A 14,159-nucleotide genomic window follows, 5' to 3' on the forward strand; every position below is an offset into this window, starting at 1 on the left:
TTTAAATGTTAAATATGATAGATGATAGATTAAATGTGGTATTCCTTTTTCTTTTTTCTTCTTTAATTTGACATTGTAACTAAATGGGTATCTTGAAAATGATGTGGGTATCAGGGTATATGAAAAGAAACATGAAAAAAATTACATTTTTTATAAAATATTTGTTAATTGGTGATCTGGGTAGGAATCTTTTTCAGGAATAAAGATGAAAGTTTGTTGCTTTTTGATCTTTATAGGAGACAGGATACTGTTTTATAATTATTTAAATGTTTTCACCCCTTTTCAGGTTTAAAATTGATTGATTTTGGGTGGGTTTAAGGTTAAAAACCTGAACTGTTTTGAAGATAATGGATGGGCGTCGACATTCGGTTGACCTTCCTATATCGAAAACATTGATAGCTCTTCGAAGAGTAAGATCACTTAGAGACCCTGATACTAATTCACTAAGCAGGTTACCTAATTTTGCTGATAATTTGAATTGGGAAATAAATTCAACTAATGGGATTGTTCTTGAAAATGTAAATAACCATCTCCATGGAATCGACATTTCTGACCCGAACGATTTAGGGTTAATTAGGCGAAGTGTGGATCATGCTCCTTTTTGGGAGATGCATCATGGTCAAAATACACATAAACCTAAATTAGGATTGTGTAGAAAAACCGATCGATCAGGCCTACTTGCTCCACATGAAACGGTTGATTGTGAGAACAAATCACTTAGTAAGAGATATTGTAATAATTACAATGATTTACCATGTACGATGCCTACGAGTGATTATTTGGAGGGTGCGGGTTCATGTAATGAACAAATGGAGTTGTTCCTTGCGGCAGAACGACAAGATTTCCATCGTGATGAATATAAAAGAAGATCAAGATGTAAGAAAAATTATCGATCATCTAAAGTTGTAGGAGGTGATATCATGAGTTGTGTAAGCAGTCCATGTTTATCCATTAGTGGGCCGTCGTTTGAGGGGTCGAGTTGTGGGACCCCATTATATGAGAATAATGATGCTGATCGTCAAGATTATGATAATGGCGGATGTGGTATCGGTTCTTGTTGGTCAAGTACTCCTCGATTTCAAGAACTCGGTGTTTCTAAACACTACGCATGTGAAACTACTCCATTTAGCGAGAGTCCGAGGTGTCTAAGTCAAAAGTTTAGACCGAAGTCGTTTGATGAGTTGGTGGGACAAAATGTGGTATCGAAATCTCTTTTGAGTGTGATCTCAAGTCAAAAGATTACGTCTTTTTATCTCTTTCATGGGCCCCGGGGAACGGGTAAAACGTCTGCAGCGAGAGTATTCGCTGCAGCGTTGAATTGTTTATCGTTTGAGGGAGAAAAACAAAAACCTTGTGGCGAATGTCAAGAATGTGCGCTTTTCTTTGCCGGAAGGAGTCGAGACGTTAAGGAGGTAGATTCGGTCAGTATGAATCAATCCGAAAATCTTCGATACCTTATCAAGAACGCTATGCTCCCTCCCGTTTCTTCTAGTTATAAAGTTTTCATAATCGATGAATGCCAGCTAATGCACGGGTCAACATGGTCAACGCTTATGAATTGTCTTGAAGAAGTATCTCGTCACATTGTGTTTATAATGATCACTCCTGACCTCAGCACGCTACCTCGAACTGCAGTATCGAGGTCCTTAAAGTTCCAGTTTCAAAACATTAACGAAGCAGATATTGTTTGTAAGTTAAGGAAAATTTGTTCAGACGAAGGTTTCAATTATGATTTGGATGCTTTAAATTTCGTCGCTACAAGATCAAATGGATCACTTCGAGATGCAGAAATGACTTTAGAGCAATTAAGTTTGCTTGGAAAAAGAATAACCATGTCATTAACTAATGAGTTTGTAAGTAATTTTATAATTTTACTCACTCCCTTTTGATCTTAATTTAACTGGTTAATATTAAGTTTTATTTTTTTATATATATATATATATATATATATTTTTTTTTTTGCAGATTGGTATTGTTTCTGATGAGGAGTTATTCGAGTTACTGGCTATGGCTTTATCATCCGACACTTCGAATACAGTTAAACGGGCAAGGGAGCTGATGCGATCAAGAATCGATCCAATGCAATTAATATCACAATTAGCGAATCTCATTATGGATATTCTTTCTGGGAAGGTTCTAGAAGGCGCTTCGGAAGTTAAAAGACAATTTTTCGAAAAGCATACATGTGAGTTTATTTCATTATTGCAAACACTAACTGTTTCACAACACGTTTGTCGTAATACTGATGACTAATTTCTCGTTATTTTAGCTGAAGCCGATTTGCAGCTACTTAATAACGCGTTGAAGATACTATCTGAAACTGAGAAACAACTTCGAGTATCTAAGAACCAGACAACATGGCTTACGGTTGCTTTATTACAGTTGAGCTCTGCGCCTTCTTTTAATGCAAACGATCCAAATTTCTGTGTTAGGTCAGAGCAGCCAAGAGGTATGAAATCTCTTATCAGTACTAAATAATGATGTTCTTATGTAAACAAATCATATATTTAAGATAATTCTCTGTTCAAATATTAGTTTCTGCTGATGAGAGCGTAAAACATCTCGTGCCGTCTCAATGCGGCCACAATAACGGATGCGAATCGGAATTACTTAAAGATAAAGTGGCACTAGAGTTAATATGGACTAGAGCTATGGAATTATGCAAATCGGTTTCACTCAGTAACTTTCTTAGAAGACATGGGAACTTAGCTTCTGTTTGTTTTCACCAAGGTATTATATTATGTTTTATAAGGTACATGTTCAAAAACGAACAGTTGTCTGATTGCCGATTATAGTAATCAAACGATAGTTCGTTTCTTATGGTAGTTGATTTCTAACATCGGATATTCGCACTGTTGTAAAAGTCGGGCGACGCATCGGTATTGAGACTAGCCCATCCCGACTCGCCCAAAAACGCCTTAAAAATCGGTCAACGCTAAAAAGTCGGTCAAAGTCGACGTGAGTCGGTCGAGTCGGGTCTGTGTTGGTCAAAGTCGAAGTTAGGCCAAAATTTTTATATTTTTTATAATTAGAGTTTGTTCCATATATCTATGTTCTATATTTGTTTAATATATTTATGTGTAATAGTCAATTTTGTAAAACTCGGCTGAGTTTTCGGTTTAGATCACCAACCGAGTTCTCGGTGCGCAGCTCGGTCAATTACTTGGAGAGTTCTCAGTCAACTTGGCCAACTTGGGGAGTTCTCGGTCTACTGCAACTCGGTCAAAAACGGAAATTCGATCAAAAACTCAGCAAATTGGTCAAAGTCTATTAGAATATATATATATATATATATATATATATATATATATATATATATATATATATATATATATATATATATATATATATATATATATATATATATATATGTCAACATCCGAGTTCTCCTCGAGTTCTCCCTGAGTTGCAGAGAACTCCCCAAAAATTTTTGACCGAGTTCTTTCCGAGTTCTGAGTTCTCCAACCTTGGTTATAGTATATGTTTTATTTGTTTATTACTAAAATTCAACGTTCGTCAACCCCCGACTGGTCTCTCCAAGGTCTTGACCGACTCGTCCACAACTCATGACTTTTGCAACCTTGATAATTAGATAATAGTTCGTTTCATATTTGTGCATTTACCTTTTTTCTTATAAGAGTGTTTCTATAATTTTCTATTCTATACCCTATGTTTCCTGAAAGTAGTTGCTTATGAGAATGTTCTCTATACATAGGATCGGCGGTAGTCGAACTCGAATTCCAGCATCAAAATTCTGTATTGAAAGCTGAGAAGTCATGGAAACCAATAGCAAGTGCGTTACAGGCTGCATTGGGTTGCAATGTTGAGATCAGGATCAAGCGATCAGATTGTCATCACGCCAAAAATCATCCAAAAGTCAAAAAGTTCCCGTTCTGCTTATTCCGTCGTGCACGGAGAACCAAGATGTCGAACCAGAACGACACCAGTGTATCTGAAAATGTTAATAATCCTGCAAGAACGATAAGAAACACTGATGGAAATGCCCTGAGTATTGACTTTACTGGTCAAGAACCAGGGAAGACTTCATGTTGTTTTCTTCGAAGTGCGAAACTTCATAAGAAGATTCGTTCATTAGAGACGTTTACAACCAGTGAAACGGATCATAATCTTGGTTTGCCTGTTTCTGGAACCGCAACTACTAGAACATGTTTGTGCGTTGATGATACTCATGTTAGATGCTGCTTCTGCAAAGAAATTGCTTGCTGCAATGCGGTTGACAGGTCAGATGCTTGTTAATCGTCTGTATTTGTAGATATTCACTAGATTATATAAAGTATTTAGGACCAACTACTTAATCCCTTAATAAAAAACTGTACATTGCACAATAAAAATATAAATATCTTTATAAATGCAACATGATTATCGATGGTGCAGGCAAAAAAAGGACTCGAAAGTACACTGTTGGAAATCTCCCTTGAAGAAGGTAATTTCATATTGTCCGTTAACAATGAATTAGCTCCTATTGGTTTGGTTGTACTAGATTTCATTGTTTTTTTCATTAAACTTTATCACGGACAATTAATCGAACATGGTGCACAAAATATGAGCTAAGGGTTAAAACTTGTTATTTTTAGGTTTGGCAGCATAGAGTCCGACAACAAGGAGCAGCATAGTCGGTTGTTGTAGATGATCAAATCTGATGATCGTGTAAGTATTAACATGAGTAGATTAACATATAAGAGCTTCATTATATATAATCTGTTGTTTTAGTGTTTATCATGAGACTTGTTTCAGCATATGTAATGTTTATGGATTAGTAAAAAAAATATGATTATGATGAATTTATATCATTTTGGAAGATTTTAATCCACTTGATGGATGCACAATTGCTATTTGAAATATCGAAATTCATATAAGGGGGTTTAAGGACTTAAGATGCCTCAAATTATTGTAACTATGAATCCTGGCTTGACGAGAAAAATTGTATGATGGTGTCAACATAAATCATAAATGGATTCAGGTATAAGTTAATTACCACTTATTCTTGAAGTCTGAAGTCTAAGCCATGTGGGGGGTATTTTTGCTGACGTGGCATTGTTGTGGGATGGAAGAGGCGCTGTGGTAAATGTTGTGTTGCGGGTGTTTGAGAGTGTTGTGAGTAATGTGGTAAAATATAATTAGTATTGAATTAATAAAAAAATAAAAACTGCTAGCCAATCAAAATTAGGCATCATCGTTGTAATAAATATTGTTCGCCCCACAACAATGACAACGATGGCCACCACAACAGCCTCACAACGCCCGTTGTGATGTTGTGGGGGTTGCCACCTCAACAACGATGGTTTCGTTGTTCACCACAGCATGTGGTCTAATAAAAATGAGCATGGATTGCAAGAAACATAAATCATACCATGATTATGTGTGTGTTTTTTTTCTTCATGGAGTGGATCTCAAAAATTAGTACTCATACCTCATATACTCCATCCATTTCATTTTAGGTGTTCATCTAGAAAATGTAGGCAACTTTGGAGTGTACAATTATTATACTGTTATCCAATAAATTATCTTTACTTCTTACAAACTTATTTTAATTGGTTAAATTATAAAAACGAAAGCTTACTTTGAAATTATTCGAGATAGTAATGTGTACATTTAGAATGGAATGTAGAGAGTAGTATTTAAGATGTAGATGAAATACTCCGTAAGTAATAAACTTCATGATTAAACTGTACAAAATTTGATGGTAAATACATGTATTACTGATGTTAATTTTATTCTGCATTACAATTTTGTTTTAGCAATATGCGCTGGAAGTACAGAATAATTTCCGACACGAAGAATGTAATCGTACTTGATTTGAAGAAAGTGATGTAATAAAAGTTGCAAGTACTCCTTGTGCATGAGTAATAAACCGACAACCTACTTTTCAAGAATTTTGTGCATGAGTACTGATTTTTCTTTGTACATATAGATTAGCTTATAAACAAGCTAAAAACACCAAAATACAATAAACGATTGATGCTCACGTTTTTATAGAATAGACATGATATAAAGATCAAACTGAACGCATTAAGACCATTTGTATCGGACCCCTTTCAACCCCGTTGTTGCCGACGTGTCTAGCCAAAAACGCCAACTCGCTGCCGTATCGCGGCGTTGGTGAGACTCCAACGGAGCTTTCAATGGACGTTTTGTCCACATGTTGCGTTTTGGTTGGCCAGCAAAAATTGATCCGTTGGAGGGGAGGGAGCCGTTGGGGATTAAAAAAAAAAAATTTAATTATTTTTACTATTATATATATCCCTATTTTACTCAACAAAAATACACACAATTTACCTCAAACACTCCCAATTTCATCTTTATTTACAAAAAAAATGGCTAACACTCCAAGCAATTCACAAAACGCAAATGTTGATGATCATGATGCACCACTCTCAAGCACCCGTCCGTTATCAAATCTTTTGGCGTTTGGGACTCCTAATAGTCCCGGGTTAAACCGACCTCTTCATACACCAAGTCCACAACAATTGCTATCCGGCACTAGAAATTTATTTGGGTTCAATCAACCACCACAAATCGTTCCGCCATTAACTCATGAACAACAACAACAATGGGCATTTTTACAACACCAACAAATGATGCAAAATCAACAAATGTTCTAAAACCAATCACAACAATTGTTCCAAAGCCAACAAATGTTCCAAAACCAACCACAACATAATATTCAAACCCAACAAGCAACTTCTCAAACCCAATCGCAAGAATCGCAAAAAGTGCAAGAACATCGAGCTACTCGCAAACACGAAAAAAAGAAAAAAGGTATATAACTTATTGTTTATTTTTATTTTATATATATATATATATATATATATATATATATATATATATATATATATATATATATATATATATATATATATATATATATATATAGGGGTAGGATCAAAAGGGAAGTAACCAATCGGGGGAAGCAAAAACTTTTTTTTTTTCGTTTTTTGAAAAAACTTTGTTCACGAACATTATAGATTGGATGAAAATATGAACATTTAATAAAGACACTTTGTGATAAATGTTTTTATTTTGGCGGGAAAATGCTCGAAGAAGTAATATATAACAATTATCGTGTTTTTCGAGCGTATGTTGAGGTTTTAGCTATTAGGGTTTAGATATTAGGGTTTAGATATTAGGATTTATAGGGTTTAGATATTAGGGTTTAGAAACATAGGGTTTAGATTTAGGATTTAGATTGAGTTTTTAACACGAACGGTTTAGAGTTTAGGGTTTAGGGTTTGGTGCCAAACCCTAAACCCTATACCATAAACCCTAAACTCTAAATCGGACTAAATTTTACTTCAGAAAACATGAAGAAAAAAAAAACGTTTATATTCTTCACGAACAATATTATCTTGAATGTTATTTTTGTCGATCGTTTTCCCGCATAAATAATAACATTCATCACGAAGTGTCTTTTCTAAATGTTCATATTTTCGTGTGATCTTGATGCCGGAAAAAAAAATTCCAAAAAAAAGAAAAAATAAAAAATTTGCTTCCCCCCATTTCCCCCCGATTGGTTACTTCCCCATTGATCCTGCCCATATATATATATATATATATATATATATATATATATATATATATATATATATATATATATATATATATATATATATATATATATATATATATATATATATATATATATATATATATATATATATATATATATATATCGTACTTATTATATATTATATATGTTAATATTTATAGGGAAAGCGGGAGAAGAACCAAGCAAAAAGAACGCAAGAGGGTGGTCGCAAAAAGAGCTTGAGTGGTTAGCGGAATGTTTTTGTGATACTTCGGAAAATCCTATTGTTGGGAGATCACAAAAGCGCCAAAGTTTTTGGGGCACGAGAATGGAGAAGTTTAATAATAACGAGTTTGGATGGGTACGAAACGAAGATTCTTTATCTTCAAAGTGGCGAGATTTAAACAAGTCATGTACGGAGTTTTTGCCATTTTATAAGTATATTAAAGATAATTGGCGTAGTGGAGCAAATGATGAAGACGTTTACAAATCTGCGGTGCAATCTTATTTTGATACATACGGGAAGACTTTTGGTAACAAGGATGTATTTTTTTCTTGATACAACATCCGAAGTGGATCGTGCCAAATGATCCAACTGCTAGAGCTCAACATCAAGATGATTATCACGTGGATACTACGGGTGTTGGTGGAACTCAAGGAGACCCGATAAGCCTCAGTCAAGACTTTGATGAGGCCGAGTTGTTTGGGGAAGTTCCGATGCAACGTCCAATGGGACGTGATAGAGCAAAGAAAGCCCAAAAACAGTCGGCTTCGTCGGACGCAGGAGCGTCATCTTGTGGTTAAATTTCGAGTACGTCGAGGACGGAAGAGTTTATGGACCAATGGAGTATTATGGCAAAAGAAAAGACAAGTGCAATCGGCACTTTCAAGCAGTTTTGCACTATGCAAACCGCGCTCACACAAATTGATGTGTTGGGGAGATCATCGGCTCAAATGGAAGAACCTGAAGACGTGATACGTCTTCAAAAACTCAAAAAATTGGTTCGTAAGCAGATGAAAGACAACTTGAACATCGACGCTAACCCGGATGACTAGATTCACTTTATGTTATTTCATCTTTTAATATTAAGTATTTAATTTATGTATTTTTTTTTATTTTGGATTTTTAATTATGTACTTTATTTTATTTAATGTTATTAATTTTATGTCTTTTTAATTTTTAACAAATTTTTAATTTTATTTTTAACAATAAAAATAAAATAAAACAAATAAATAAAACAGAAAAATACAAAATTAAATGCCACATCAGCATTCCACTAACACAACACCAACTCACAACACCACCACTACTCCACTCAACAACACAACACGTCATAGTCATCAAAAAAGTGCAAAATGTGCACAACACGAACTACCACTACAAATGATCTAAAGGTTCCTTGTGTTGGGAGCCAAATATGACTTCCATCGGCAATTAGGCGAGATAATATGTCCGCTGAGATTTTTGTGGCTTTCGATGTTATGATGACACGTTTGGCAAGCGACTGAGCGAGCACGCACCGGATGACGGATCCGCCGATGTCTTATCATACAAAATAGAGAATAGGTCCGGAAAGAATTCCTTGAAAGAGACAGTTAACGGTAAATTGAAAAGGACCTTCGTTTTGATAGTTAGTTTGGTGTGATTCCTCTTTTCTTGTTGTAATCGGTTTTGTTTGGTTAGTTTGTCTTTATTATTTTTCGAGTGTTAGGGAGGCTCGTTTATAGATAGTTTCGTTTAGATAGTTGCTTTCTAGAAGCGAGTTTCTTCGTTTCCCCTGTCTTTTTTGTATTCTTTGCTGAGAGCATTTTTCTTTTAAAAACGACCTCGTTTCAATATAAGTTCTCATTTTTCGCCACAAAAAAAAGACTTCCATAATCCTCAAACTCTGTACAAAAGTTACTTCAGATAAGTTCCGAATTGATATAAAGGTAAAGAAATCAAATGGGAAAAAATTAAACTTTTTCGTGTGTGTTCGAGTTGTGACATGAAAGAAAGCGAATTGTTGATATTACTCAAATTTTTAATCTAGTATTTGCTTTCAATTCGGAAGGATCTCAATTCATTCTCTTTCATTTGGATAGTGACAAATCCAATAAAGTTTATGATAAATCCACTCACATTATGATTTGTTTGTTTGTACAGTACAATATGTTAATGTACAAAGTGAGTGGATTTATTAAAAAAATCTAGTTGAATTTATCATTACCCCGTTCATTTATCTTCATTTTTCTAATCTTTTCTTACCTAATAAAACTTGGAACAGAGACCTTCAATATATATATAGGTTTATCACCAAAATGCCCAAACTAATTCAGTCTCTTGCACTGGAGTCCAAAAAAAAATTAAAAAAAATTTGACAAATTGCCCCTCGCAAGACGCAATCGACCATGCGACCTTGCGTCCTTGCGTCTTTGCTCCCTCAACTTTAAAAGTTAGGTTAAATGATAATTGTTACCTAGCACTCCACAATAGTTACACGAAAACGCAAACACACATACAAGCCGATCCGCAAAAACGCAAGCCGAAATGCAAATTTATCTTCATCACCACCTTCACTACCACCTGTTTGTCCTCCACTACCACCAAACTGTATCACACCACCAGAGACGTACGTTTCCCTCCATCACCACCTTCTGTTTCCTTCGCAACTACACCAACCGTCACGCAAAACAAGAAGGATTTTCGTTTAAAATAAATCAAGTAATCAACCTTTAAACGATGGCAAGTAACCAAGTTAGTTATTAGTTCGTTGTATATGTTCGTTTTATATGTAATTTTTGTGTACGATGGGAATTGTACAACTGTGCACACCAAGTGCTCGACGAAATGTCTCTATGAATTGTGTTTAGTGAAGTACATGTGTTTACTAATGATAATCAAGAGTGAAGCTTATATTTTGTGTGTATAAGTTGGGGTAAAACAAACATTTTTAGCTCGGAAAATTATTTTAAATGTCCAAGCGCAAGGTCAAATTTGCGTCGTTGCGTTTCGCACTTAAAAGGACGCAAGGTAGATTTTGCGACCTTGCGTCTCGCACTTAAAAGGACGCAAGGTTTAGTTTGTGTACTTGCGTCTTTGTGCTTTTTTCTGTTGATGTTCTTCTTACTTTTGCAGGGATATGTGGAAGGCAAATTGACGATGAAGAATAAGTTGAGCGTTATAGGTGATGTGAAGAAAGTCATGACTGACAATCAAATTAAAAAAAAATTACAGAAACGTGCTTTGGTCCATGGTTAGATCATGAATACGTGGGTAATGATCCCGGGCTTGTACATGTGATGCTCCAAAGGAAAAGTGTGCGGCCGGAAATAATAGATGATGTTAAGTACCCCGATGAGCATCAAGACCTATGGTTTAGTTTTCAGTCGAATTATTCAATTAGATTTGATCGCCGTGAATTTTGTCTAGTGACGGGGTTTTTGTTTAGTAGTCCGACGGACATGGCACATTACATCCCTAAGAATTATGACGTCCAAACCGCACCTATTAGATGATGTTTATTTACGACCCGTAAAGATTCTCAAAACATTTTGATTGGTGATATTGAAAAGATGCTTTTAAAATCTGACCACAGTCGTATTAGTGACGATGATGTTGAAATGTCCCGTTCATATTGATTATAAACGTTCCATATTAATTGATTTCGTCGCGAGGTTTTGACCTCTATATGAGACGTTTTTCAAAGACTGCATTCATTTTTAAAACAACCATAACCTTTATTTTATCTATAAAGGTTTAAAAGCATTACGTAGATTATCAAATAATGATAATCTAAAATATATCGTTTACACACGACCATTACATAATGGTTTACAATAAGAATATATTATATCAAAAATAAGTTTCTTGAATGCAGTTTTTACATAATATCATACAAGCATGGACTCCAAATATTGTTCTTATTTTAGTATGCAACAGCGGAAGCTCTTAATAATCACCTGAGAATAAACATGCTTAAAACGTCAACAAAAATGTTGGTGAGTTATAGGTTTAACCTATATATTATCAAATCATAATAATAGACCACAAGATTTCATATTTCAATATACATCCCATACATAGAGATAAAAATCATTCATATGGTGAACACCTGGTAACCGACATTAACAAGATACATATAAGAATATCCCCTATCATTCCGGGAAATCCTTCGGACATGATAAAAACAACATCGAAGTACTAAAGCATCCGGTACTTTGGATGGGGTTCGTTAGGCCCAATAGATCTATCTTTAGGATTCGCGTTAATTAGTAGATCGGTTTACTAATTCTTAGGTTACCAAGCAAAAGGGGCATATTCGGCTTGGATCATTCACCCATATAATGTAGTTTCATTTACTTGTGTCTATTTCGTAAAACATTTATAAAACTGCATGTATCTCATCCCAAAATATTAATTTTTAAAAGTGGGACTATAACTCACTTTCACAGATTTTTACTTCGTCGGGAAGTAAGACTTGGCCACTGATCGATTCACGAACCTATAACAAATATGTACATATATATCAAAGTATGTTCAAAATATATTTACAATATTTTTAATACGTTTTAATGTTTTAAGTTTATTAAGTCAGCTGTCCTCGTTAGTAACCTACAACTAGTTATCCACGATTAGATGTACAGAAATAAATCGATATATATTATCTTAAATCAATCCACGACCCAGTGTATATACGTCTCAGGATAGATCACAACTCAAAGTATATATATTTTTGGAATCAACCTCAACCCTGTATAGCTAACTCCAACATTACTGCATATAGAGTGTCTATGTTTGTTCCAAATAATATATAAACATGGGTCGATATGATATGTCAAAACATTTGCATACGTGTCTATGGTATCCCAAGATTACATAATATATTAGAATATATGTATAATACAATATAAGTTAGCTAGGATATGATTTGTATAGAATTGTTACAATATTCCCGTAGCTACAACAATCAAAAAATATCCAATCTTGTTTTACCCATAACTTCTTCGTTTTAAATCCGTTTTGAGTGAATCAAATTGCTATGGTTTCATATTGAACTCTATTTTATGAATCTAAACAGAAAAAGTATAGGTTTATAGTCTGAAATTTAAGTTACAAGTCATTTTTGTAAGAGGCAGTCATTTCAGTCGAAAGAACGACGTCTTGATGACCATTTTGAAAAACATACTTCCACTTTGAGTTTAACTATGATTTTTGGATATAGTTTCATGTTCATAAGAAAAAATATTTTTCCAGAAGAACAACTTTTAAATCAAAGTTTATCATAGTTTTTAATTATCAAACCCAAAACAGCCCGCGGTGTTACTATGACGGCGTATGTCCGGTTTTACGGTGTTTTTCGTGTTTCCAGGTTTTAAATCATTAAGTTAGCATATCATATAGATATAGGACATGTGTTTAGTTGATTTTAAAAGTCAAGTTAGAAGGATTAAATTTTGTTTGCGAACAAGTTTAGAATTAACTAAACTATGTTCTAGTGATTTCAAGTTTAAACCTTCGAATAAGATAGATTTATATGTATGAATCGAATGATGTTATGAACATCATTACTACCTCAAGTTTTGTGGATAAACCTACTGGAAAAGAGACAAATGGATCTAGCTTCAAAGGATCCTTGGATGGCTTGAAAGTTCTTGAAGCAGAATCATGACACGAAAACAAGTTCAAGTAAGATCATCACTCGAAATAAGATTATTATAGTTATAGAAATTGAACCAAATTTTGAATATGAGTATTACCTTGAATTAGAAAGATAACCTACTGTAAATAACAAAGATTTCTTGAGGTTGGATGATCACTTTACAAGATTGGAAGTAAGCTAGCAAACTTGGAAGTATTCTTGATTTTATGAAACTAGAACTTATAGAATTTATGAAGAACACTTAGAACTTGAAGATAGAACTTGAGAGAGATCAATTAGATGAAGAAAATTGAAGAATGAAAGTGTTTGTAGGTGTTTTTGGTCGTTGGTATATGGATTAGATATAAAGGATGTGTAATTTTGTTTACATGTAAATAAGTCATGAATGATTACTAATATTTTTGTAATTTTATGAGATATTTCATGCTAGTTGCCAAATGATGGTTCCCACATGTGTTAGGTGACTCACATAGGCTGCTAAGATCTGATCATTGGAGTGTATGTACCAATAGTACATACATCTAAAAGCTGTGTATTGTACGAGTACGAATACGGGTGCATACGAGTAGAATTGTTGATGAAACTGAACGAGGATGTAATTGTAAGCATTTTTGTTAAGTAGAAGTATTTTGATAAGTGTCTTGAAGTCTTTCAAAAGTGTATGAATACATATTAAAACACTACATGTATATACATTTTAACTGAGCCGTTAAGTCATCGTTAGTCGTTACATGTAAATGTTGATTTGAAACCTTTAGGTTAACGATCTTGTTAAATGTTGTTAACCCAATGTTTATTATATCTAATGAGATGTTAAATTATTATATTATCATGATATTATGATATATTAATATATCTTAATATGATATATATACATTTAAATGTCGTTACAACGATAATCGTTACATATATGTCTCGTTTCGAAATCATTAAGTTAGTAGTCTTGTTTTTACATATGTAGTTCATTGTTA

General features: G+C 34.1%; 1 protein-coding gene across 1 annotated transcript; it reads left to right on the forward strand.

The window, feature by feature from the left end:
- The first annotated feature begins 308 nt into the window (after positions 1-308).
- Positions 309-4,634, forward strand: LOC139889306 (protein STICHEL-like 2). The gene is made up of 8 exons (XM_071872265.1): positions 309-999; positions 1,111-1,853; positions 1,966-2,185; positions 2,270-2,467; positions 2,536-2,730; positions 3,716-4,241; positions 4,396-4,444; positions 4,596-4,634. Exons 1-8 carry the CDS (start codon positions 348-350, stop codon positions 4,632-4,634), a joined length of 2,622 nt encoding a protein of 873 aa, XP_071728366.1. The 5' UTR covers positions 309-347.
- The last annotated feature ends 9,525 nt before the right edge of the window (positions 4,635-14,159 follow it).

This window comes from Rutidosis leptorrhynchoides, chromosome 2, assembly GCF_046630445.1.
Source record: "Rutidosis leptorrhynchoides isolate AG116_Rl617_1_P2 chromosome 2, CSIRO_AGI_Rlap_v1, whole genome shotgun sequence".
In the NCBI taxonomy this organism is placed as follows: Eukaryota; Viridiplantae; Streptophyta; class Magnoliopsida; order Asterales; family Asteraceae; genus Rutidosis; species Rutidosis leptorrhynchoides.

Coding starts and splice junctions, on each gene's coding strand:
- LOC139889306 (XM_071872265.1), top strand. CDS start 348: ATGGATGGGCGTCGACATTCGGTTGACCTTCCTATATCGAAAACATTG. Junction 2,186..2,269: donor ATTTTTCGAAAAGCATACAT/GTGAGTTTATTT, acceptor TCGTTATTTTAG/CTGAAGCCGATTTGCAGCTA. Junction 2,731..3,715: donor TTCTGTTTGTTTTCACCAAG/GTATTATATTAT, acceptor CTCTATACATAG/GATCGGCGGTAGTCGAACTC.